At 40.7% G+C, this 27,793-nt stretch overlaps 1 protein-coding gene across 5 annotated transcripts in view; it reads right to left on the bottom strand.

The window, feature by feature from the left end:
- LOC132407402 (disabled homolog 2-interacting protein-like) overlaps positions 1-27,793 on the bottom strand; it is a 605,300-nt gene that overhangs the window by 372,740 nt on the left and 204,767 nt on the right. Inside the window, exon 1 of one of the 5 annotated variants that reach the window (XM_059993833.1) lies at positions 4,014-4,233. The exons of the other annotated variants lie outside the window; for them this stretch is intronic. Coding sequence (XP_059849816.1) covers positions 4,014-4,134 — 121 coding nt within the window. The 5' untranslated portion in view covers positions 4,135-4,233. Of the gene's footprint in view, positions 1-4,013; positions 4,234-27,793 lie in introns of those variants that run through there. 5 annotated transcript variants of the gene reach the window in all.

Genomic DNA, 27,793 nt, shown 5'->3' with positions numbered 1-27,793 from the left:
CCCTAAACAGTCCTTCCAGGTGAGGCAACACTTCACTTGTGAGTCTGTTGGGGTAATCTATTGCATCCGGTGCTCCTGGTGCAGCCTCCTCTACATCAGCGAGACCCGACGCAGATTGGGGGAGCGCTTTGTTGAACACCTCCGCTCCGTCGCCACAACAGACAGGATCTCCCGGTTGCCACCCACATTCCCATTCAGATATGTCCGTACATGGCCTCCTCTACTGCCATGATGAGGCCAAACTCAGGTCGGAGGAGCAACACCTCATATACCGTCTGGGTAGTCTCCAGCCCCTTGGTATGAACCTCGAATTCTCCAAATTCTGGTAATTCCCTTCCTCTCCCTTCCCCCATCACACTTTCACTCTGCCTCCTCTTCTAGCTGCCCATCACCTCTCTCATGATTCTGCCTTCTTCTACTACCCATAGTGTTTTCCCCTTACATTCCTTCCTCATCTCTCCTGCCTATCCCCTCTCCCAACCCTTGATCTTTCCTCTGATTGGTTTTTCACCTGGCACATTCCACCCTCCCCCCACCTTCTTTATAGGGCCTCTGCCCCCTCCTTCTTTAGTCCTGACGAAGGGTCTCGGCCTGAAAAGTTGACTGCTCGTTTCAACGGATGCTGCCCAACCTGCTAAATTCATCCAGCTTGTTTGTACATGTTGATTCGACCACAGCATCTGCAGTGTACTTTGTGTTTACTGCCCAATATATCTGCCTGTCAAATACTGTGAGATTTCGCCTTCTCTATTCACTGCAAAAATTGTCCGATCACTCCAAGGTGGAATCACTCTGTGAGCATCATGAGACGCTGCTGAGGCTGGCCATGCACTTGCGTCTTGGTGTCTCATCCTGATTTCCATGATGGCAGATAGGCTCTCCGGTGAAAACAGGGCAGTTGATTTTGGTGAGTGAACAATTTTATACAAATAAAATTTTATATAACCCTGAATTTTGCCTGCATTCTGTAAATTAGCATAATTTAAGTTGATTTAGCCAAAAATAGTGCCATTGTAATGCACTGTTTGCGCTAATTGGAAGTCACAAACAGACAGAGCATGAGCGTTTTAGTAGTATGTAGATGTATGCCAACATATTGCAGCAGTTCAGAGAAGATTTGCTAGACCAATACCTGAAATGTAGGTATGGCTTTATATGCAGATTAAAAGATACTCTCAATCCAACCTCTTCAGTATGTTGTATGTGGAGTGGAAGTTTCCTCTCATGGGAAATCAAGAATCAGAAGGAGGGGCCAAAGGATTGTGTGATTTCTCCCCCCCCCCCCCCCCCCCCCGAGGCCACAACCTCTTGAAACAGTAATTGAAACCTTTAATTTTTAAGGCAGAATTAAATTAGCTATGTGATTGGGGGTGGGGGGGGGGGGAGGTCATCATGGGTAGATACTAATACTACGTAAAGGTTACAAATTGATGAGCCGCAAGCTGATTAAATGGTAGATCAGGTTCAAGAGGCTGAGTGCCCCACTCCACATCTCTTTTTTTTTGTATGCACACACCATCCCATTGCCTTTTGGACCTCCCCATTTATTTTGCATCTCTTTGGATCTCTCTGGACTGAATTCCCAATTTTTCTAGGGTTTACTTAACCCTAGAACATCTGGGTAGCAAAGATGCATACATCAGGATGCTCAGCATTCAATACCATCATCCCCTCAAAATTAATCAATAACCTCCGAGACCTTGGCCTCAATACCTTCTTGTGCAACTGGATCCTTTATTGCCTCACTTACAAAGCCCAGTCTGTTTGGATTGGCAACAACCTCTCTTCCACAAATTCCATCAGCACGGTTGCATTACAAGACTGTGTGCTTAGCTTGCTTTACACCTATGACTGTGTGACTAAGCACAACTCCAGTGCCATATTCAAGTTTGCTGATGACATCACTGTTGTAGGCTGAATCAAAGGTGGTGATGAACCAGCATATAGAAGGAAAATTGAAAATCTGGCTGAGTGGTGCTGTAACAACCACCTCTTACTCAAAAACCAGCAAGATCAAGGAGCCGATCAGTGACATCAGAAGGAAACCAGTGGTCTATGAACCAGTCCTGATCGGAGGATCAGAGGTGGAGAGGTCAACAACTTTAAATTCCTTGGTTTATTATTGCAAAGGACCAGTCCTGGGCCAAGCAGGCAAGTGCAATTATGAAGAAAGCACAGCAGTGTCTCTACTTCCTTAGGAGTTTGCAAAGATTTAGCATGACATCTAAAACTCTGATAGATTTTCATAGGTGTGTAGTGGAGAGTATACCGACTGGCTGCATCAGAGCCTAGTATGGAAACACCAATGCCCTTGAATGGAAATCCTACTAAAAGTAGTGGATATGGCCCAGTCTTTCATAGATAAAGCTGTCCCCACCATTGAGCATATCTATACAAAGTGTTGTCATAGGAAAGCAGAATCCATCACTAGGGATCCCCAGCATCCAGGGCATGATTTTTTTCTCACCGCTGCCATCACGAAGTACAAGACTCAGGACTCACACTACCAGATTCAGGAACAGTTATTACCCCTGAAGCAAAGGGGATAACTTCATTCAGCCCTTCACTGAAGTGTTCCAACATATGGACTCACTTCCAAAGATTCTTAATCTTATGTCCTTGATATTTATTGCTTATTTATTATTACCACTTTATTTGCAAAGTATGTCTTTTGCACACTGGCTGACCACCCAAGTCTTTCATTATGCTATTACAGATTTACTGAGTATGTCTTTAAGAAAATGAATCACAATGTTGTATATGGTGACACACATGTACTTTGAAAACAAATTTACTTTGAACTTTGAAATGCAACGGTAACAACTTTTCAGTCACAAAATACTAATCAGTTTATCTTTCTACCATTGACGGATTCAATTTGCCACTCTTACATTCCTTGGGCTTTCATTTCCTTGACATCATGCCATATGTGCCAATTTTATCTTTTTATCAGTATTAATTTGCCTTAACTTCAAAATAACTTTAAAATTTATGAAGGGATTTGGATCTTTTTCTCAAGTAGATGTACAAGGTTACAGATATTCAATACTGGCTATGGATTGTAACTATGGATATTTCTGTATTTGAGTATGCTCATCTTCCAGCTCGATGAGAAAGTATTATAAATCCACTGAGTTAGTTAACATTTTATTTAAAAGCCATTGTTAGGGAGTTAACAAATACCTCTCCAAACTAATTTAACCAGAGCAGCAGCAGCTCCTCAAGCAAGTACTGTCTTAGTGATCTGTCTTCTACTGTGTGCTGCCACAAGCCTTCACTAAATCAGGACACACATACACAAAATGACAGATGTTATGTTTTTAACAGCAACTCATGCTTTGGTCAAGTCAATGTTAGTCCATTTATTTATACAGTAAATCTTTACATGTCTGCCAAGTATATCTTTGATCACAGAAGACACTTGAGCTTTACCATAAAAAGTGATCAATAAAACAGAGCTGTTTTGTGTTGGAACTCAGACGAGACATTTTCCAGACTAAGTTTAAAGGTATAGCTTGTTTCATTTTAAGGTTATATACCAGCTTTAGATCTTTTTCAGCTCTATTATAATAATACAGAAACCTATGACAGGAGAGCAAACTGTGGCAGTGTTTAAGATTTTATACTAAAAGTGTGCCTTTCAACCTGGATACTTATTAAAAAGTAATATACTAGAAACCAGTTTCTATTACTTTGCTTGTTAAAGTATATATTTTGTGGGTTTGAATAACTTACTTCATTTATGATCAAATTAATTAGCCATGAAAGAAACTTGAACTTAGACTTCAACAAAATTGAACTACACTTCCTTTATGAAGTGTGAATTAGACATGCAGTTTCTGATATTGGTTTTGCATATTAATACAATGAAAACTGTTTTGCCAAGATAGGAAACAAGCACTACAAGGTTCACGTTGTCATTTCACATTCAGAACAGTGAAGACACATTTCAACAAGGATTTAACTAGAATTTTAAGATTCTGCAGATCTCATATTATATCACACCGTATTACCCCTGTTGCCTGGTCTGTTGCGACTCCTGGACCGACTGCGTTGTCTCTGAAGACGTGACCTCCCCAACAGTCTATAGTAATAGGATGGACGTCCAGAGATTTTTCTGCTGTTAACTGACATTTTGTCATCTGTTGCTTTGCCAATAATTTCTTCAATCTGTTCAAATTAAACTCCTCAGTTCCGAGACTCCTTCATTAGAGTTAACATTCAAAACAATGTTCTGTAGTAACTTTTATTTAAAAAGCTTGTCCGAGCCTGTTGTTATAGTCATAGTTCTACGCTACTCTAAGATATGCTTGTTGCATTTGGAAACTGAATGCTGAATGGACCAATGAACAAAAGTCGAGCTTTAAAAAAACCCTGAACTGGAATCAGTACATTTGCATTGAGTAAATCTGGATGTTCAAAATGATACATATCAGACACTTATATACTGTAGCTACATTTCTTCGCAAATAGCTTACTCTTACAAATCCCCTTTTACATTCATCTTTCAAGTATTAAAGTAAAACACTAACACAATATGCTACAAGTAGCTGCTCTTTAGGAATCTATTCCAGGTTTTCAAAAAATAAATGGGGCCCAGGGTAACTTAAAGGCAGTACGGAAATGAGCCAATCAAGTTAACTTTAGAGGAGTTTGGGTCAAGTAGGCAAGTTCACAGCTGGACAGCAGATGAATTCCATTTCATTCAAGAATTAACGCAGAACTTTAAGTATGCTCTAGCCTTTGTTAATAAGATTAATAATAGTTTATGTAAATTCAGATATTCAATCTTCATCATTAGTTTGTCATTTGTTTCACAGGTACAGAATATTAAAAGATGAATAAGGTAAATATTACTGACTTGCATTAAAATTATTCAACAGTCAGTTACTTTAAATAAACTTTAAGTTATCTTTGTGTTAATTTTAGCATGTTGGACATACTTTTACCACTCAGTATTAAAATTCATTTTATTAAAGTATAGGGAATGATGTATTAATAAGAGTAGAAGAAACATTAATTATTCAAAAAGATTATATAGTTTTGTCAATGATCCCAAAATATGTAGTGATTTTGTTTTGAAAGTCACAATAAAGACATATCCAAACATGAACAACTCAATTTTAGTTGAAAATGAGGCAATCCACCATCCTCAGGCAGTGAGAAACACTCCAGCCTTTACATGGAATTTTCTTTTCAAGTAAAATGTCAAGACAGGAAGGTACACTTGCTTGAAAAGCTGACTGGTTGCCCATGGAAACAGGATTTTCAGGAAATGTCAGTTCTCAAAGACAGGAATTGTACCAGAATACATTTCACACAATTTCAGTTGTGGAGAATGTTTAATTAATAAAGTTTTGCCTCAGGTCAGTAAAATAACTGAAATTTGAAAGCAGATTAACTGTGGCAGAATTGATAACTTATGAACTGAAAGGAATTCAAAAGGTAAGGGATAAAATCTTATATTTCCTAAGAGTCTTTTCAGTCTCCCTTGTGTGCTGCATAAATCAGATAGACATGTAGGCTCCTGCCTTCAGGCTAAGAAATTCCTTTGAAGCTCAAAATTGCCAGCAGTTTATTACAGTCACCTGCAAACAACATTATTTTAAAATTATTTTTAAATTGAAACAGCCCACAGTGCTGTAATTAGACACAGTCAATAGCATGTGGCCATAATTTTACCAGCATGCTCTACACAATTTCAATTCTTTAAATTCATACTTCATCTATGTTACTGTTACAAACTATTTTTGAAAGAGTATTTACACAGAATTTAATATTTTTCAAACATTTTAATTTCACTAAGGAGAGGAACATCAGTGTTGAGAAAAGGTGACTATTCCATTTCAGGAACATTCAACCTACATCAGAGATTCCCTGTGAGTGCACCACAGGCAGATGCACTGTAAAAGCTCCTTCCACTTGACCCAACAATTATCTTTAGCCCGTGACTCACTGTATTAGAATGGCATTCTTCCATTCGCCACACCAGCAATCTGGTGGACAGAGGTGTCAATGCTAATCAATTCGATGGAATGTGCTAAGATTGTCCAGTTTCCTCTCATAAAGGATACACTACAGTTGTCTGGAATTGCCAGCACTTCTTAGTGGTGCTGGGATTCTGCTTGTTCCTGTAGTGAATTGACTGATAATATTGGGCCAGATTAATTTTTCAGTAGTTTCCAAACTCCTGGCAATATGCCAACATGCAACAGAACTTTTGCCAGCCATATCTACACTGCATGCAAGTGAACCCTTCTATCTCATGATGCTGAGGAATAGATCAAACACTAGAACATACTATACTTACAGCAAGTACGCACCAACTCAATACAGCCTCTTATTTGAAATGATTAAAAGTTGCTGTCATTTTAATGTGAATCTCCACCAGAGGTGGTAGTAAAGAGTATAAAACACATGCAATTCAAACAGAAAGTCTAGGTCGGTATATCTAAAATTATTTGGAAAGTAACAAAGAATACCACATGTACACATTTTCAGTCATATGTAAACAAACCAATAACAAATACTGCACCATCATCAGAGGCATACTAATCTTTAAGGTTATTATGCAACTATTAAACTAACATTTTATTTTGTCTGCAACCTACAATAATGTATGCATTATACTATCAGGTTAACATTACTATGTTAGAAAGTTAAGTTCCTTTCTGCACCAAAATGCTTTTGAGAGAGATTTTATTTGTATTTAAACTAATAGGGACGAGTAGTCTTGGTTGTACCAATGATCCAACATTAGGGATTGTCAAATACCTTGGTGATGGTACTTCTGGAGAATTCTGCATCTACCTACCCCACCCTTGCCAAGTAAATGTTCCCATGTCAGAATCTTATTACACATAAGTATGTGTACAGTGAAATTCTGAAAATAAAACATGCAAATGCTTGTAAGATCTGCACATTACAACTTATTTGTAAATACCAGCTTGATGCTGTATATACACAGAAAAATCAGAAAATGCATCTCAAATTCCTTCTTTCACCTGTCACACAGAAGCCCTGTTCTCTGATGGTATACAAACAGAGCAAAATTCCCTAATAAATTGTCTTTGCATTAATTGTTTTGAAACCCAAATTCTATCTGCACTACGTAGATTACATTTGCATTATACAAAACAGCTGCAATAGCTAATGCCTCTTTTGAAGATTCTGACATGGGAACATTTACTTGGCAAGGGTGGGGAAGGTAGATGCAGAATTCTCCCAAGTACCATCACCGAGGTATTTGACAATCCCCAATGTTGGATCAAGATCGACTCATGGTAATTTTCTACCTGAATACTATATTAAAATCATATGCAACTAATCAGTCAGAGTTAACTCAACAATTCAAATGAAAGCTGAGCAACTTCTGACAGACTATGTAGATGGGGTTTTCTTTGATCTACCATGAAAGGTACATGATCAGATGAAACTCCTGAGAGCTGATGCAATAATTGTGTTTAAACAAAATTAAGCCGTTTTCATTATGATGTCTGAAACATTCATGTCATCATACATTAGTGCTATAAGACAAACCTTCAGCAGTTTTCAGATAAGTAGAATTGGCAAAAAAAAAAGTGGGTATGGTTACAACAAAGGTTCACAAACTGAGTCCTGGTATGGTGGGGGTAGGTAGTATGTTTGAAGAAAAAGTGTGTTGACTAGGTCTGTATGAACTTCAGAAGAATCATATTAAAATGTATTTAATTCTGACAAGGCACACACAGGTAGGATGTTTTCCCTGGCAGGAGTAAGTGGTTCACGATCCAGGGATCAAGGTCAAAGTGTGGAATTGGTGTCCTGGATATAATAATCCAAACTTTATTCCAAACTCTCTCCCATGAATTCCCTCCAGACTTTTCCTTACACCTACACATTATGTTAAATTTACAGTGGCCCATTAACTAACCAACCTTCATGTTTTTGGGGTATGGGAAGAAACTGCATTATTCTGAGAAACCCAATCTGTCAGAAGGAGAATGTGCAAATTCCACATAGCACAGAGATCGGTGTTAAACACAGGTAAACTCACTGGAGCTGTGAAACAGGATGCACTCATACAAAACCTTGAAATTAGCAAAAATATCTCTATCAGGTAATATTGCAAAGCTGTTATAAGTATGCCACAAAGACATATGACAAATAGCTAAAGACCAAGTCAAAAGGGAGCAAGATGCTAGTCAGCGGAGGGAATACCAGAACTTGCGGTCTTGGCAGCCATTTGCAGACTCCAGCAATTGACAAAAGAGTTTCATAACCACAGCTACGGAAGCCAAGAAACTGAATCTATTTGAAAAAAATACAGACAAATTTCTAGATACAAAATGCAAAAAGTGGTATGGGGGGGAGAACAAAATATGTATTGATCTAAAGAAACAGCCATGACTGATTGAACAAAGGAGCAGCAAACAATTAAGTAACCTATTGCTTCTCCTATATCTTCTTTATACAGTGGAGTCCAGTTAATTGGGCTACATCAGGACCACTCTATTTTGGCTCAATTAAGTACCTGCCTCAATTAGCTTAAGTTTCATGGAAATGGTCAAAAAGATATAAAAAAGATAAAGTAACAAATTATATATTTAGATAAAATACAGAACAAATTAGAACAGTAAAACTAATACCACTACAATACAATCAAAATGTATTAGTTCTTAACAGTTAATGTTGAAGGAATTCATCAGGTGTATGCTGCCGTGTTCTTCTGATTGACTGTAAATGAACAAAATCAATGCAGACACCTAATCTAGATAATGGGCTACTTCATACAAAGCTTTCAATGATTGCATCCTCTAAATCTTCATTTTCATTGTAACATTCAGGATTATTAATGATACCTTCAAATTCTTCACTTGTTGAAGTAGCGAAGTCATTTCATTTTCACTTCTGGCCTTTTCTGTCATTGCCAAGCCTTAGTGCTTGAAACCACAGTGAGTAAAACAATTCTGAATTGTCTTACTTCTTATTTGTCACCAACTAACAGTGAGAAAAATCATGGCTTTTTGAAACATGTGCAACTGATGCTGTTTAAACACTGTTGGTCAAACCACTGTGTAATGTCTAGTGGCCACAAATGCATACGATTGACACTAGTTAGAAACTGTTTGGCAAGTCTCCTTTCCCAGTTAAGCAGTATACTGTTCCAAATAAACAAGGTGAATCCTGGCTATTTTCTCAAATAGTTTTTGTTATTTAAGAGTTGTCCCAAATAAACAGATACCCTGATTAACTGATAGCCCAATTAACTGGAATCAATGCACTATATGTACATTGTATGGTATATCAGAAATCTGTCACATGCAGTACTTACAAGTCTTTAACATATTCTGTTTTCTGTTCACAATGATATTAATTACAACTTCCTGGATTGAAGCAAATACTGATATAAATTTGATTGTCAGCTATGTCATATTGAATGTCCAATAAGGGGACTGTATCACTTGCAAGCAATGAAGTGAATTAATTATTAAATTAAGCTCAGGCACAGTAATTACTTTCAATTTATGCTTCCAAAATTCCTTTCTTAATCTCAAATCTTGAAGTAATTATCCACTAATGCCTGTACAGATGAGTGTAGGGAAAGGAGAATAAGGAAAATGAATGTGTGTTTAAAGCACTGTTGGAGGCAGGAGGGATTCAGCTATTTAGTCAATTGTATTCCTTTTGGGGCAGAGGTGACCTGCACAAGAGGGCCAAACGCCATCTAAACTGGAGGGAGAAACCAATATCCTTGTGTAAGGTTCCTCGAGAAGGTTTATGCAATTACTTAAGTCCAGTAGTTTATCAGATGAGAAATCTAAAGCAAATACAAGAGGTTAAAGTAGGACAGAAAGGAAGGTTGGTCTGACAGGTTAAACTGCATTTATTTTATTGCAAGAAGTCTCACAGGTAAGGCAGATGAACTCAGCATGAGGGATTGTGATAATTACAGAAGCATGGTTGAGGGATGGCAGGAGTTAGAGCTCAATGTTCCTGGATATTGATGCTTTCAGGGAGACAGAGGTTGAAGTAAAAGAGGCACAAGAGACTGTAGATGTAGAGTATCTGTTATTCCTTTGCCTATACAACTGCTGCCTGACCTGCTGAGTTCCTCCAGCGGTTTAATTTTTACTAAAAGAGAAAAAAGGGGACTTACATTATTTATAACAGAGAACATCACAGCAGTACTTAGAGAGGATAGCCCGGGTGAAAGTCCATGAGGCCATTTGGGTAGGATTTAAGAGTTAAAAATGAGATTGTGGCGACCCACTTTCTGCGCAGGCGAACCGGCTCACAAATAGCCAGCGCGCGGGGGGAGACTTTGGTAATGCACCTCTGATGTCATTTCCACCTGGAGAGGGTGGACGCTAGGGACTTAAATACCAGCACCACGAAGTTTGAATAAACTAGTCTCAAAACAACTTACTGACTGCGTGTCGTTATTTCAGCGCTGTGTGTAACACATCGCTACTTTGGTGACCCCCGACGGTCCGAAGATGACCGACTCTTCATCTGCTCATGCAGCTTTGCTCAAACTGCCGACTTTCTGGACGCTGCGACCACGCATGTGGTTTAGCCAAGCAGAAGCCCAGTTCCAGATTCGGCAGATATCCTCTGATTCCATACATTACTACCACGTGGTGAGCACCCTTGACCAGCAGACAATCGCCCAGGTTGCGGATTTCATACAAGTCGCCCCCGGAAGAAGGCAAATATGAAGCATTCAAAGCGCTGCTTATTGGGACCCTTGGCCTCTCACGGCGTGAGCAGGGTGCCCGCCTGCTTCACCTGGACGGTTTGGGAGACAGACTGCCATCAGCATTGATGAACGAGATGCTGTCCCTGGCTGACAGACACAAGCCCTGCCTCATGTTGGAGCAAGCGCTCCTGGAGCAACTGCCCAGGGACATACATCTGCTGCTGGCCGACACAGATTTCAGCGACCCCCGGAAAGTGGCGGTCCAGGCAGACGTGCTGTGGAAAGCCAAGAGGGAGAGCGTGGCGTACGTCAGTCAGATTACCAGGCCACGCACCCAACAGCAGACCAGGCCAGGCCCGGCAAGGGAGCGCACACAACACAGAGGCAGCAGTGAGGAGGACAGTGAACAGTGGTGTTTCTACCATCAGCGGTGGGGCACAAAAGCCCGCCGTTGTTGTCCACCCTGCAGGGGCCAGGGCCAGGGCCAGCTGCCGCTAATGACTATGGCAGCAGGCCACCAGGACAGCCTCTTGTACGTCTGAGACAAACAGTCAGGACGCCGCTTCTTGGTCGACACCGGAGCGGAGATCAGCATCTTGCCCCCGATGGGGTACGACACCTGCAACGGGAAGCCAGTACCCACCCTAAGGGCCACAAATGGCAGCACGATACAGACCTACAGCACCCCCACAGTGCAGCTGCAGTTCGTGGGTTTTCACACTGGCCGCCGTGGCCCAACCACTCCTGGGGGTGGACTTCTTGCGAGCTCACAGCCTGCTGGTCGACTTGCAAGGGAAAAGACTGGTACATGCCGAGACTCTCCAGACATTCTCCCTGGGTGATGCCAAGTTGCCGGCCCCACACCTGGACTCCATCACGCTGTCGGACAACGAATTCACCAGAATCCTGGTGGACTTCCCATCGATTCTGGCACCGCAGTTCACGGCAGCCATGCCCAGACACAGGGTACAGCACCACATTCCAACCCAGAGACCACCCCTTCACGCCCACTCACGAAGGCTCCCCTCGGAAAAGCTCTGCCTGGCGAAGGAGGAGTTCAAGAGGATGGAGGAATTGGGGATCGTACGGAGGTCCGACAGCGCATGGGCCTCCCCCCTGCACATGGTGCCCAAAGCAGCCGGGGGTTGGAGACCATGCGGCGACTACCGCAAACTGAACGAGGCTACCACTCCAGACCGCTACCCCATGCCGCACATACAAGACTTTGCAGCAAACCTGCATGGGGCAGGAATCTTTTCCAAAGTAGACCTCGTCCGGGGATACCATCAAATCCCGGTGCACCCTGAAGACATCCCCAAAACAGCACTCATCACCCCGTTCGGCCTGTTCGAGTTCCTCCGAATGCCATTCGTCCTGAAGAACCCTGCACAGATGATCCAGCGGCTAATGGACGCGGTGGGACGCAACCTGGACTTTGCATTCATCTATTTGGACGACATCCTTATAGCCAGCAGTAGTCGTCAGGAGCATCTGTCCCACTTCCACCAGCTCTACTCCCGCCTGAGTGATTTCAGCCTCACGATCAACCTGGCCAAATGCCAGTTCGGTCTCAATACCATCGACTTCCTGGGCCACAGGATTACCAAAGACGAGGCAACACCTCTGCCCGCCAAGGTAGACGCAATCCGCCACATTGCCCGGCCCAACAGGGTCAAAGGCCTGCAGGAGTTCTTTGGTATGGTGAACTTCTGCCACTGTTTCCTCCCCTCAGCAGCCCGTATCATGCGCCCTTTGTACACCCTGATGTCGGGTAAAGGCAAGGACATTACTTGGGACGAGGAGGCTGCGGCCACTTTCGTTAAAGCCAAGGAAGCCTTGGCAGATGCCACAATGCTGTTGCACCCCAGAACAGACGTTCCAACCGCCCTCACGGTGGACGCATCCGAGACAGCAGTCGGTGGGGTGCTGGAGCAGCTCGTTGAGGGGCGCTGGCAACCCCTGGCATTCTTCAGCAAGCACCTACAACGACCCAAACTCAAGTACAGTGCTTTCGACCAGGAGCTGTTGGCACTGTATCTGGCAATCTGGCATTTCAGGTACTTCTTGGAAGGCAGGCCGTTTGCCACGTTCACGGACCACAAACCGTTGACCTTCGCGTTCACGAAGGTGTCCGATCCTTGGTCGGCTCGCCAGCAGCGACATCTGTCCTACATCTCCGAGTACACGACAGACATCTAGCATGTCTCGGGGAAGGACAACATCGTGGCAGACACACTCTCCAGACCAGCTGTCCAGGCCCTGTTCCTGGGGGGTGGACTATGCAGCACTGGCAGAGGCGCAGCAGGTAGATGACGAGATGCCCAGCTACAGGACCGCAGTCTCGGGTTTGCAGCTGCAGGACTTTCTCATAGGCCCAGGTGATAGGACCCTCCTGTGCGACGTGGCTACCGGTCAACCTCGCCCCATCGTCCTGTCAGCCTGGAGGCGGTGGGTTTTCGACTCCATACATGATTTAGCGCATCCATCTATCAGGACAACTGTCCGGCTGGTCTCCAGCAAGTTCACATGGCACGGACTTCGCAAGCAGGTCAGTGAATGGGCCAGAACGTGCGCGCAGTGCCAAACAGCCAAAGTGCAGCGGCACACTAAAGCCCCACCGCAGCAGTTTGAACCCACCCACCGGAGGTTCGACCACATTCATGTGGATGTCACGGGCCCCCTACCAGTGTCCCCAGGAGTGCGGTACCTCCTAACTATGGTAGACCGGTTCAAGAGGTGGCCAGAGGCAGTCCCGCTCACTGACACATCTGCCGATTCCTGCGCCCGAGCACTGATCGTAACCTGGGTAGCATGCTTCGGGGTACCCTCCCACATTACCTCCGACAGAGGCGCCCAGTTCACCTCCAGCCTGTGGTCAGCTGTGGCCAGCCTGTTGGGAACGCAGCTGCACCATACAACTGCCTACCACCCACAGTCGAACAGACTGGTGGAACGCTTCCACCGTCACTTGAAGTCGGCTCTCATGGCCCGCCTGAGAGGACCTAACTGGGTGGACGAGCTTCCCTGGGTCCTGCTTGGAATTCGTACAGCGCCCAAAGAGGATCTGCACGCCTCGTCGGCCGATTTGGTGTATGGCGCACCCCTGGCCGTCCTGGGAGAGTTCATACCAGCCCCAAGGGGGCAAGAGGAAGAACCCGCAGCAGTCCTGGACAGGCTATGCGAAAGGCTCAGCAACCTGTCCCCCATAACAACTTCACAGCATGGACTGACCCTGACCCACGTACCCAAAGAACTGCAAAACTGTAAGTTTGTGTTTGTACAAAGGGGCGGACACCTGGCGCCACTACAGCGGCCGTACGAGGGGCCGTTCAGGGTGATCAACAACAATGGGTTCACATACATTCTGGACATTGGGGGGAAAGAGGAGGTTTTCACGGTGGACTGACTCAAACCAGCCCATGCGGACTTGGCGCAGCCGTTCGAGGTTCAGGCACCGCGGTGCAGAGGCAAACCTCCCAAGCAGAGGCTGATCCAGACTGTGGACACTGGGGGGTGTATCGCCGGTTCGGGGTGGGGGGGGGGGGTTATGTGGCGACCACTTTCTGCGCCGGCGAACCAGCTCACAAATAGCCAGCACGCGGGGGAAGACTTTGGTAATGCACCTCTGATGTCATTTCCACCCGGAGAGGGCGGGCGCTAGGAATTAAATGCCAGCACCACGAAGTTTGAATAAACTAGTCTCGAAATGACTTACCGACTATGTGTCGTTATTTCAGCGCTGTGTGTAGCACATCGCTACAAGATCATACTATAGCTCTCCTTACCAATAATCAGCAGGAAATACAGCAGCATATGGGACAGAATTTATCATGAATGGGATAGGTTTCTCAAGCAATAGGGTACATATACACAACACATGAAAAAATATTATTACAAGCAAATTAACAAATCCCAAAATATATTCCAGAGTATAATGCTACTGTACTCCCTGGCACTACTCATCAGTTCATGAGTAATGAGAGCTGGGTGGTGGCAGTGATTTCAGGAGCTTCATGGCCTGGGAAAGAAGCTGTTTCCCAACCTAACAGTCCTTACGCTAAAGCTATGGTACCTCCTGCCTGATGGTAGGGGATCAAAGAGATTGTGGGATGGACAGGAGGGATCCTTGGCTATGCTAAGGACCCTGTGTACACAACACTAAGAGTATAACAATGTATTAGTGAACTAAAGAAATAAATTAGGAGGGAAAATAGGGGCCATGCAATACAAGACCTTAAGATATAGGAGAATTTGGCCATTTGGCCCATCAATTATGCTCTGCCATTTCATTATAGCTGATCCATTTTCCCTCTCCACCCCATTCTTCTGCATTCTCTCTGCAGCCTTTAATGCCCCGACTAATCAAGAATCTATCAACCTCTGCCTTAAATATACCCAATGATGTGGCCTGTGGTGACAAATTGCACAGATTCACCATCTCTGGCTAAAGAAATTCTTCCTCATCTCTGTTCTAAAAGGACACCTTTCTACTTTGAGGCTGTGTCCTCTGGTCTTAGACTCCCCCACCATAGGAAACATCCTCTCCACAGCCACTCTATCAAGTTCTTTCACCATTCGATAGACTTCAATGAGGTCACCCCCTACTCCTCTGAGCGCAGGGAAAAATCACATTTAACAAATTTAAACGAGTTTTTTTTGAGGAGGTTACAAATGGGATTAATGAGGCAAGATAATAGACATTGTCTATACAAGAGCAGAACAAGCTTTGACAAGGTCCTGTATGTTAAGCTGGTGGAGATCCAGGGAAAGCTAGCCAACGGGATACAAATTTAGCTCAGTGATAGGAAGCAGAGAGCGGTGGTAGTGAGATGTTACCTGGATGTAGGGCTTACAAGGAGAGATTGGATAGGCTGGGTCCGTTTGATCTGGAATAACAGAGGCTGAAGGTGAAGTTATTAGCATAGATTGGATAGATGGCTAGGGACTGCTTCCTATGGCAGAGGTGTGTATTACTAGAGGACGTGAGAGGGAAGAGGTTTAAAAGGAACCAGAGGGAAAATATTTCCACACAAAGGGAAGTTGATATTTGGACTGCAATGCCACAAGTGGTTGTAGAGGGTAGATGATGAGTTGTTTCCATTATTGGGAGGACTTCACGTAAGGTTCTTCAGTTATAATGGAGAGAAAAAAAGACAAAAAAGACTGCAGATGCTGAAATATTGAACAAAAACAAAACATGGGACTAACTTGAGAGTCAAGCAGCACACATGGAGCCAAAAGCTGTAAGTCAGTTAAAGGGTCCTGACTCAAAATGTTGACTCACACCTTATCCCTCAAAAGATGTTGCTTGACCTGCGGAGTTCTTCCAGCATTCTGTTTTTGGTCATTTTAAACTGGGGGATGCAGAATTCCTTTTTCAGTTGGTGGAAAATGTCTGGAATTGTTTCTTAGCTTTTAATAGTTCACTTTTGAGGGACCTAGAGGCAGGTTCTAACTTAGAAAAAAGCAGTAGGGAACAATGAGATAAACTGCCATCTCCAGCAGTATCCCGATACAAACTGCACAGGCTATTTGTCCCATGGCATTATAAGGTGCAAATAAGAATATGGCATCATAACAACCAGGTCCCAATGGAATACCTGTGCCAACCAAGTGGTGGAAGTATTCAAAGATATTTTCAACCTCTCACTGCTATGGTCGGAAGTTCCCACCTGCTTCAAAAAGACAACAATTATACCAGCGCCTAAGAAGAGTTGTGTGAGCTGATTTTATGACTATCATCTAGGATAATGAAATGCTTTGAGAGGTTGGTCATGGCTAGAATGAACTCCTGCCTCCACAAGGACCTGGACCCACTACAATTTGCCTGTCGCCACAATAGGTCTCAATGGCTCTTCACACAGCCTTACATCACTTGGACAATACAAATACCCATATCAGGATGTTGTTTGTTGACTACTCAGCATTCAACACCATCATTCCCACAGTCCATATCAATAAGCTACAGAACCAAAGCCTCTTTATTTCCCTTTGCAATTGGATCATTAACTTCCTAGCCAGAAGACCACAATCGGTGTGATAAAATCTCCTCCTCGCTGATGATCAACACTTGCACACCTCAAGGGTGTGTGCTTAGCTAACTGCTCTACTCCCTCTATAACCACAACTGTGTGGCTAGGTATAGCTCAAATGCCCTCTAAAAATTTGCTGTTGATACAACCATTGTTGGTAGAATCTCAGTTTGGAAATGAGAATGTGTACAGGAGCAAAATATACCATGCCAGTTGAGTGGTGTCACAGCAACCATCTTGCACTCAATGTCAGTAAGACAAAAAAGATGACTGTGGACTTCAGGAAGGGCAAGACAAAGGAATACAATCCAATCCTCATAGGCAGATGAGAAGTGGTCAGAGTGAGCAATTTCAAATTCCTGGCTGTCAAGATCTCTAAGGATCTAACCTGGTCCCAACATACGATGCAGCAATAAAGGCGGCAAGATAGCAGCTATATTTCAATAGATGTTGGAAGAGATTTGGTTAAACTAAAACACTCAAAAACTTGTATAGATGTACTGTGGAGAGCATTCTGATAGGCTGCATCACTGTCTGGTATGGGGTGGGGTGGGGGTGGCTATGGCACAGGACTGAATTACAGAAGGTCATAAAATTAGTCATCTCCACCTCTGGTACTAGCCTCTATAGTATCCAAGATATCTTCTAGGAGCGGTGCCTCAGATATGTGACGTCCATTATCAAGGACCACCATCACCCAGTGCATGCCCTCTTCTCATTGCTACCAACAGAAAGGAGGTATAGAAGTCCGAAGGCACCCACTCAGCAATTCAGGAACAGCTTCTTCCTCTCTGCCATATGATTCCTAAATGGACATTGAACCCGTGAACACAACCTCACATTTAAAAACATATATATTATTTCTGTTCTTGCACTATTTTTAATCTATTTAATATACATATATACACTTACTGAATTAATTCATTTATTTTTCTTTCTATATTATTATGTATTGCACTGTACTGCTGATGCAAAGTCAACAAATTTCACGAAACATGCCGATGAAAATAAACCCGATTCTAATTCAGAAATGGAGAAATTAAGTCTGGAAATGGAATAGCATTCAACATTTTTAAACTCACACCAACATTGATCTTGGGGTTCAATCACATTCCAACCTAGATCCTTTGCCATTCAATTATACAAAATGAACCCTTCCTATTATATAATATCAGTGACAAGATTTCTCTCATAATATTTTGTAGAGGTATCAATTCAGCATCCTGAGATAAATCTGTGAAATGAATGCAAACCTCTTACATCTGCAGTGAAGTTCTGAATTTAGTGTTAAACCCAATTAAGAGCAGAAAAGGCAGCAATTCATGAGAAATGATGAAATGTAGTTGAACTTGAACCTCTTATGGGTTGAGCACGTTAAATGCAAGCAAAGGAGTTTTCAGGGGTATGGTGTCCAAGCAACAGGGTGGAGATAAGTCATGGGAGAAATTCTTGAGGACCTTACTTTTAAAAAACATGCTTCTAAATTACTCATAGCATTTCAAACTCTCCCCAAATGTTACCTTTCCTGTCAAAGGATAATTGAAATTGCTTAAGTCTTACTGATCTAATTCCACACAGTAATCATTAGCATAACATTGGCATTGTGAATTGCTTAACAATAGGAAGAACTGCTATTGCATGGTTTTCAAATTAAGGATAGTTTGAAAGATTGAGGTAAAATATAAATACTGCAGCACTGGCTTTTATTTCAATAATCATTCAGAACAATTGACAACTTACAAAGAAAAGATATGATGTAAATTTAAGGTGAATGAATTATAAAAGGCCTTTAGAAAGCCATTCATTCTAATATACCGTTTTCTCTTTCAAGAAAATAGATTTATCATCAGCTTTAAACAAAAGTAGGGAGGTAGAACCCCTTTTTTTAAAAAGAAAACACACCATTAAAATTTTTAATTAACTGTAATGGCAGGAATAATTTTAAATAATTATCAACACAAAATTTATTCCCAAGCAAGATTTGTTTATTAACAATAACATACCAGCATACAATGTGATTGGTAACAACAATATCAACTGCAAATGCACAATTTTCCAACCAGTCCAAACACCCTCTATTATAAAACTAAATCACCTCCAAATAACAGTCATTGACATTAGCTGTGAATGTGTTCCACTAATTTATTAATGATAGGTTTCACTTCTCATCTCCTTGGAAACCAGTCGCTGTTTCATTAACTCATCAATGTGAGAGAAATTGTGTTCTTTCCATACAGTTCTTGGAAGAAAAGGGCACAGCAACTGGAACTGGTTTAACTGATGATTCATTGTCAATCTTCAGGAAGCGTGCCTCTATTAGCTTTCCAAAGCTGCAAATCAAATGAATCTGAAGGTGTTCAATTTCGCTATATGAGCTATGGTTATGGAGCTAATATGATTGCTTCATCCCAGAGGTTAGCTGATTTGAAATGGTGGCAAGGTATTCAAAATGTGAAGCCTTTGACACTGATCAACAACTGGTGAAATCAACTAGTGGTCCAGAGCACAAGTTCAGGTTTGATTTTTTTTACCACTAGTTTAAGGACGTTGAAGTGGTTCAAGCTGTACTATAACAAACTCAAAAGGCTAGAAAATTAAATGGTTCAATGGTTCAAAGAGAATATATACAATATACATCCTGAAATTCTTACTCTTCAGACATCTACAAAACCCCAAGGAATGAATGACAGAAAACATTATAATCCCAAAGCACACCCTCCCTCTCCCAGATTTTGTGCATACCATGTACATTAAAATATCCATCGAATTTGTGAAACCAATTATGGATAATATCTCTGTTCATTTATTCCTTTGGGCTTTCTCATGTACTGATTAACATTTATTGTAACTCCACAGTTAGTGCTGGTTTCTACAAAGCAATGGTTGGGATACCTGAAAATATCATCATTTTGCCAAATGCTCCAATACCAACATATAACAGTTTTTAATTCAGGATCCTTTTGCTTTCTACAAGTTCAACAGAAATAATATTTGTGTAAAATAAATTTTTAAAATGTAAAGTGGCATACCTCTTTCATAAGGCAGCTTTAGTCACAAATTAGTCTTGTACAACTATCCAAGAGTATTGGGTCCATATGGCATTCAAATTCAAATCTATGTACAAAGCTCAAGAATCAAACAATATGATAAGCAATTAGACAAAATGAAGACCTATCAGAAGAAGAATATGTGTACATGCTATAACCTGCTTATACAATAAAGATTACAAAGAGACAACAAATTCCAGATTCACATGCTTTAACTTCACATACACCTTTTATCAGTGCAGTATTCACTTCTGCTTGAAACACCAACAATAATTTACCATGAATATAGCATGGAGGTTAACTTGTAAATAAGAATTTAAAAAATTCAAAAATCTGATAAACTTTGGGTTTTAGTATGAAAACCCAGACTTTGAATCTTCAGTAACATCTTCTAAGATAAGCATCTTTTGGACAACTGAATTTTTACATTATTCATATTTTTTGGCATCACTTCATACCTGCTCCAAGACACTTTTTAAAAGTTGCTCATCATCAAACCAGTTGCGGTCCTACAGAAAGAACCTGAAAAACATTTTATGTCACGGAAGTTTCTTTTCTTAAGAATAGACACAAAAGTCCTCAGTTTAAAAAGAACCCCTTAGACAAAAAAAATTTAAAACCCTTCATTAAAAAGTTTTAAGAAAAGATTTAGTGGTTGCTCAACTTAAAATGTATAGCTTGCCCTTCTTTTTAACTTGAAAATCTTGAGACTTGCTTCAACCTCCAGGGCAATTTCTTAAGTTGCAAGACAGTTTGAAGCCTGTCTCAAGTTCATGAAATTGCCTTGAGAGTTAACATATTGAATTTACTTAATAAATGGCGGCACCAGGAAGCATACTACAGCTGCTAGATGTTATGCTACAAAGAGGTTTCTTTACTGCTGCAGAACTGGCCTGCAGTAATTAAGGTAAACAATTACACTTATTTATTGTGAGCTTTTAAAAGGATCTTTTATTTTGAACAGCAAAGCCTGCTCATGTATTTCTCAAATTCACTATGCATAATTAATAAATCTTTTCGATAATATTATTGAAAAAAAATCTGTTGCTCTTGGTCCTTTCCAGGTATCCAGTTGACCATGGCCACTGTAACTAGAAACACACTGGGTTTGCTCTGGCAGTGCCACCAATTCATGAGCGTTCACAGAGATTCAGAACAAACCCCAAGACATGCATCTCTCCCCATCCTGTGCCAGTCCTCACCAGACATTGCAACTATGGATATCTCTGAGCTCATTAGTCACAGTTAGTTGAAGAGTAAAATATCCTAGTCAGAAACTAGATTTGTTCATGAACATTTATATCACTGGAACAAATCTATGCATTTTGGGGCCGAATATTACGAGCAACGTGCATCTTAGTAAATTCAAAAATAACCTATGACTTTTCAGTTGTGAACAGGAAGCTCCAGTAATATTTCCTTTAGATCGAGATTCGAATGTATATATGAAGTGGTATATTAGGGAACAGTAAACTTATATCTGTAACCATTGCAATTTGTATACTTTAGTGCCTTAGTGATGATGTATGCACCCTTTTTTAACTGCTACATCCATTCGATGCTAAAATCTGTTAAAATGTCTTTGCACTGCACTATTGCTGCAGTAGTACAGCAAATTTCATGTCATGGTGCATGGTGATTATAAACCTAAATCTGAGTGAGGGTGCTGCATGATCCTACAAGAAATGAAGGTCAAATAAAGCTTTAACTACTCAAAATGGATATAGAATACATTATCTGCAACTATCAACTTGCTTTCTGCCAATTGATTATCACCCTTATCGCTTTATCGGGGCTGATAGTCTCTGCTATTCTCTCAACTATATATTGGTTCCAAATATATTTTTGCCTTTCACTGTTTTGTTAAAGTCAATCCAAGATAAAAGTAACCAAAATACATTGAATTTATGCCAAATGTTTTGCTACTGAGCAAAATGTAAAGTTATTTATGTACCAGAGTAATTGCATGTTGAGCATACATCAATATCTGCAAAAAATAATTATGTTATACAATCTTACTAATCTAAACTGAGTTTTAATTCTCCAACAAAGATTCCAATAGATCTGACCAATAAGAATGGAAGGTATGAGTAACAGGCCATTTGGCTGTGCTTTGCCATTCAATATGATCAAGGCTAATTTTTTCTCTCAACACAATCTCTCTCCTCTCCCAAATCCCTTTGTTTGTCTAGAAATCTACCAATGTCCTTCTTAAATAAAGTCAGTAATTTTCATTGATTTTCCCCATTCCATTTAGCAAAGTTGTACTTGTTGATCCTGGCTGACCTGAAACAAAATACAAACAAAAATGCCCATCAAGGCTTATGCCGTTTCACTGAAGCAATTCACGGTGGGGAGGGTGACAGGGACCATGAATGGTGATAAAGCAATATGATGCATTGATGCAATGGACATGGCTCATATAGAATCAGAAGTGAAAGTAACTTAAACCTTGTCAGTACAGTTGTAGCTCAACATAACATCAACCACTTTAGTACTGGTCCACCTCAATGGATTGTTTTCACTTGAATAGAACATAATGAAACAACAACAGAAAAACAGATGTGCCTTTACTTCCCTGTGCATTTAGCTTCATCCAGTTCAAAGGCAAAGAAATATTAGGGTGGTGGTAGTAGTAGTGACGAATGGGGGGGGGGGGTGCGGAAATGTGGATATGACAGCTATGCATCTCAGAATATTATGTATTATCACTATTATATGATGTAAAATTATTGTTTTGCAGCAATAGTACAGAACAAAGACAACATTATTTATTTTGTACTTTATAGTAAATATTTTTACAATAAATAAGGAATAATGAGGTAGTATTCATGGATCCACTAGAACTTCCTTCCTTTAAGTTGGTTTTATGTCCTGCCCTGCTCACCATATTCTGGATAACCTTAAGCTATGTTTAAACCCAGGCAATAAAGAAGGAAGTTAACTTCATCTAAGCTCTTTTATAGTGAAGCTGATGGCTAAACTAGCATAAAGAAACAATTACCAATGGACAATAGATTACACAGCATTTGTTGGAAATGTCAGCTTTACACTTACTTCCCTGGTAATAGAAATTGACCATTTTGTTCCAAACTTTTTCTTTTAGTGTCTGATCACTTGTGGACATCAAACTATGTTTTCTCTCTTGTTATTGTTAACATAATTTGTACCTATTGCAGCATTTAAAAATCGGATATGATTCTGATGTAAGTCACAATTTCCTTTATTCCTAAAAGAGACACCTGAATGGTATGTTGACTCCCAGGTGCCAGGATCAGGGATATTTCACTTTGGGTCCACAGCATTCTAAAGGCAGAGGGTGAGTAGCCAGAAGTTGTGGTACTGTATATATTGGTCCCAACAACATATGTAGGTAGGTATAGGGAGGAGGTCTTTAGGAGAGAATATAGAGAGTCAGGCAGTAAGCTAAAAATCAGGGCCTCCAAGGTAGCATAAAAGTAAAGGGGGGGGGGCATATAATAGAACAAAAAATTAGTGGGAAGGTAGAGCATTATGCTTTTAAAAACCAACAGATGGCAACTAAAAAAATTATACAGAGAAATGTTGAAATATGAAGGTATGCTAGCCAATAATATATAAAATATAAAAGGAAGACTAGAGTGGATAACGGACTGCTGAAAAATGATGCTGTAGAGGTAATAAAGTGGGACAAAGAATTGGCAGAGGAACTTCATAAGTATTTGGCATCAGTCTTCACTGTGGAAGACACTAGCAGAATGCCAGGAATGCAAGAGTATCAGGGGCAGAAGTGAGTGCTGTTGCTATTACTAAGAAGAAGGTGCTTTGGAAGCTGAAAAGTCTGAATGTAGATAAGTCACCTGGACTACACTCCAGAGTTCTGAAAGAGGTAGCTGGAGAGATTGTGAAGGCATTAGTAATGATCATTCAACAATCAACACATTTTGGAATGGTTCCAGAGGAGTGGAAAATTGTAAATATCACTCCATGCTTTAAGAAGGGAGGGAGACAAAAGGAAATTATAGACCAGTGAGCCTGACTTCCGTGGTTAGAAAGATGCTGGAGTCTATTATTAAGGATGAGGTTTTGGGGTACTTGGAAACACATTATAAAATAGGCCAAAGTCAGCATGGTCTTCTACAGGGGAAATGTTGCCTGACAAACCTGTTAGAATTCTTTGAGGCAAATGACAGGCAGGATAGACAAAGGACAGTCAGTGGATGTTGCTTACTTGAATTTTCAGAAGGCCTTTGACAAGGTGCTGCACACGAGGCTGCTTAAAAGTAAATAAGAGTCCACAGTATTACAAATTAGATATTAGAATGGATAGAAGATTGGGTGACTAAGCAGGAGGCAGAGGGGGAAATAAAGGGGTCTTTTCTGATTGGCTGCGGGTGACTAGTGGTGTTCCACAGGAATCAGTGTTGGCACCACTTCTTTTCACAGTGCAGTAATTCAATTATTTGGACACAGGAATTGATGGATTTGTTGTCAAGTTTGCGGATGATATGAAGACAGATGGAAAGGTAGGTAGTGTTGAGGAAGCAGGGTGTCTGTAAAGGACTCAGAAAGATTGGGTTAATGAGCAAAGAAGTGCATGGTCATTCGCAGAAGGAATAAAAGTGTGGACTATATTCTAAATGTGGAGAAAATTCAAAAATCCAGAGGTACAGAGGGACATGGGAGTCCTCATGCAGGATTCCTTAAAGGTCGACTTGCAGGCTGAATCAGTGGTAAAGGCGGCAAATGTATTGTTAGCATTCATTTCAAGGGGACTAGAATACAAAAGCAAGGTTATAATTGCAACGGCTTTATAAGGCATTGGTCAGACTACACTTGGGACACTGTGAGAAGTATTAGGCCCCTTATCTAAGAAATGATGTGCTAGCATTGGAGAGAGTCCAGAGCAGTTCACAAGAATGATCCAAGGAATTAGAGGGTTAACATACGAGGAGCATTTGATGGCTCTGAACAGTACTCGCTTGAGGTTAGGATGTCATTGAAATCTATTAAATATTGAAAGGTCTGGATAGAGTGGATATGGAGAGGATGTTTCCTACAGTGGGGGAGTCTAGGACCAGAGGTCACAGCCCCAAACTATGGGAAGGTCCACTTAGAACAGAGATGAGGAATTTCTTTAGTCAGAGGGTAGTGAATCTGTGAAATTCTTTGCCACAGACAGCTGTTGAGGCCAAGTCATTGAACATTTTTAAAACCGAGGTTGATGGGTTCTTGACTAGACGGGGGATCAAACATTACAGGGAGAAGGCAGGAGAATGGGGTTGAGAGGAATAAATTAACCATGATGGAATGCCAGAGCAAATGGCCTATTTCTGCTCCTAGGTCTTATTATCTTTAATGTCAATCACTCTGGGACAGCTTAAATAGCTAAAAGGTGCTTTATGGTGAGAGAAACAATGCTTTTATGCATCTCCTATGTAGCTTATAAGCCAAGACTTTGACAATGTCATTCAAGAAATCTTTTGTCTGCAATTGGGACCGCATGTCTACAGTGATAATTCCTACCAAAATAATTTTGCAGACTGATATTGAAGTGCATGAACTTCATTGATAGATTTTAAACAAAGAATACAACTTGAATTGCTGTGTATGCATGTTTTTCTCATTATGCTCATTGGACCTTCAGTTTCTGTTCTACCTTTCCCCAGAGAAAAGACTGTAAACAGGGATTGTCTGTTTGCCAGGGCTTGGTTATTAGATTTTGTGTGCTTTGAAAGGGTTCATTGTTTCACAACCAAACTGCTGAATCACTTCATAGTTTATGCAACAACATACTAATGTAATTGGCTGAATTTGTTTTGTTGCCATTTCAAAATTTAGAAAGAACTTGCGGATTTCGTATCTTCTGGATGCCCCAAATTATATGGCTATCGATACAAGTATATTATTACCCCATGCAGCAATAACACAAATCAATGGTTCATCTGCTTTTAATTGTATTATTATAAAGAGCTAATTATCATCTAGATCACTGAGAGAGTTCGTTTGCTCTTCTGTCAAATTATGTCTCTTGCTACAAGAGCAGACAAGGGCAAACATCTCCAGTGAAAGATGCAGTACTTGTCCGGTACCATAATGATGTGTCAGCACAGATTGCACGTCATGAATTGGAGGGGAGCACTCAAAGCATACAAGTGCACCAATGAACCATAAATCAGAGATACTTGCAGCACAGGAGACCATTCAATCTATGCCAGTAAGATGCAACTATTTAGGTTAACAACTTGCAACTTTGTGTTGTTGAATCTGACCATTGTTTCTTCGTCCCTATTTTTTAGTCCAGAAAGCTTCAGCAACTGATGATTGGGTGGAAAAAAAAAATCAACTTTTCTCTAATCCTTCAATGCATAGGACTATGGCAAGTCAACATCTGGAATGTTACGTGCAGCTCTGGTCACCTTACCAGGATGTCATTACAAAAGACAAGGGGAGAAAACATTCACAAGGATGCTTCCAGGACTGGAGGAATTGAGATACAATGAGATCCTGGGACAGATTTCCTGGTGTGAAGGAGTCTGAGATGTGGCCTTATAGATATTTGTACAGAAGCCTGGCTCATTTTCACTGTGTTTTTCTGATTGTTCCTTGTCCTTGCAGACTAATCAAACAGTGTTCCAAAGCAAGAAGGCCACAATCCTAGAAGTCACATGACAGTAAGTACAGATATGGTGCTTCAAGACACTGATTGCCTTTATTTCCTGGAGATGTACTAACAAAATATTCAGCCTATATGTGTGAAATACTTAAATTTATTTTGCAACTAATTTAGGAGTTTGTCTACACAATTACAGCATAAATATCAAAGTATAATAGATTTAAGTTCTCCTCCTGAGATAATCTGCGCTATAAAGCAACCTTTTTAAATCTACCTCTCTGCTATAGCAAGTTATTTTGTTTCGGTTGTTATTTATAATATTGAATAAAATGTAACGGGGACAATGGAAAAAGCAGACACTCCAAATCTCAAGAAAATTCAGCTATCTCAATAACATTATTACACCCTATTTGAATTACAGTATTTAGATACAGAAGGAAATTCGCGAATTTCTAAGTGTTTAAGTTATTCTTTTCAACCACAGAAACATTGAGATGAGGGACATTCTTTTATTTATACTTTCTTTACAAATGTAACAGTTTGAACATAGCAACATAAGTTATTCTCGGAGTTAAAGGCATTGCATGAGGAACTTGCATAAACATTAATTCCTTTCTTGAACTTACATTCTCTTTCTGCATAGCATAGTGGTCTTTGAGATAGATATTAAAAAATCAGCAAGATTTCCTTCCTTATTTAGTTCTGATGTAGGGGTTCACTGCCCTCCCACCACTACCACAAATGTTATTTAACCTACTGAGATCCTCCAGCAGATTATTTGCTGTTTTTTTTTACTTATACCAGACAGATAATCAAATATCTGGCAAATATGTGAATATGTACAACTCACTTATGCCCTCTAGGATTCCCTGTGCTTATTGAGGTTTTAGAACATTTTGGCTAAATATGATCTGATGCCTGCAACAATGGTATAAAGTGTGTACCTCCTTTAAAGAACTGAAGGAAATAAAATTCAAAGGATGGATTACAAGGTTGAAGGAGTTAAATGATAAGTAGGAAGATTAGGGAAATAAAGGCAAAATTTAAAGTTATCCAATGACAACTTCCTGAAAGAATTCACAATCTCATAAATGAACTTCATATTTATAAACTTCAGTTTCTGGGAATATTAAAAATGAGGTTGAACTGTAGTCTTTAACAAGGAAGTCACTATAGAACTTTAAAAATGACATTTACATCATTAATTCTTCATGATTTATACATTTGAGACATGTTTGCAGATGGACTGATTTCATGAAAATTTCAGTTTCAGCATGGTGCCATTTCCAAGACAAGAAGCATGCAATGTCGAAAATATGGCCCAATGGTCCTAAAAGACATAACCTTCCAACTGTAACATCATTGTTAACTGTATCAATAAACCTTTACAGCAAAAATAGCTCTTACTTGAAGATTACCCAGTGGAAAAATACACGCT

The sequence above is a fragment of the Hypanus sabinus genome, chromosome 18 (assembly GCF_030144855.1).
Source record: "Hypanus sabinus isolate sHypSab1 chromosome 18, sHypSab1.hap1, whole genome shotgun sequence".
In the NCBI taxonomy this organism is placed as follows: domain Eukaryota; kingdom Metazoa; phylum Chordata; class Chondrichthyes; order Myliobatiformes; family Dasyatidae; genus Hypanus; species Hypanus sabinus.
The sequence above is the reverse complement of the archived record's forward strand: the minus strand, read 5'-3'. Positions and strand labels throughout refer to the sequence as shown.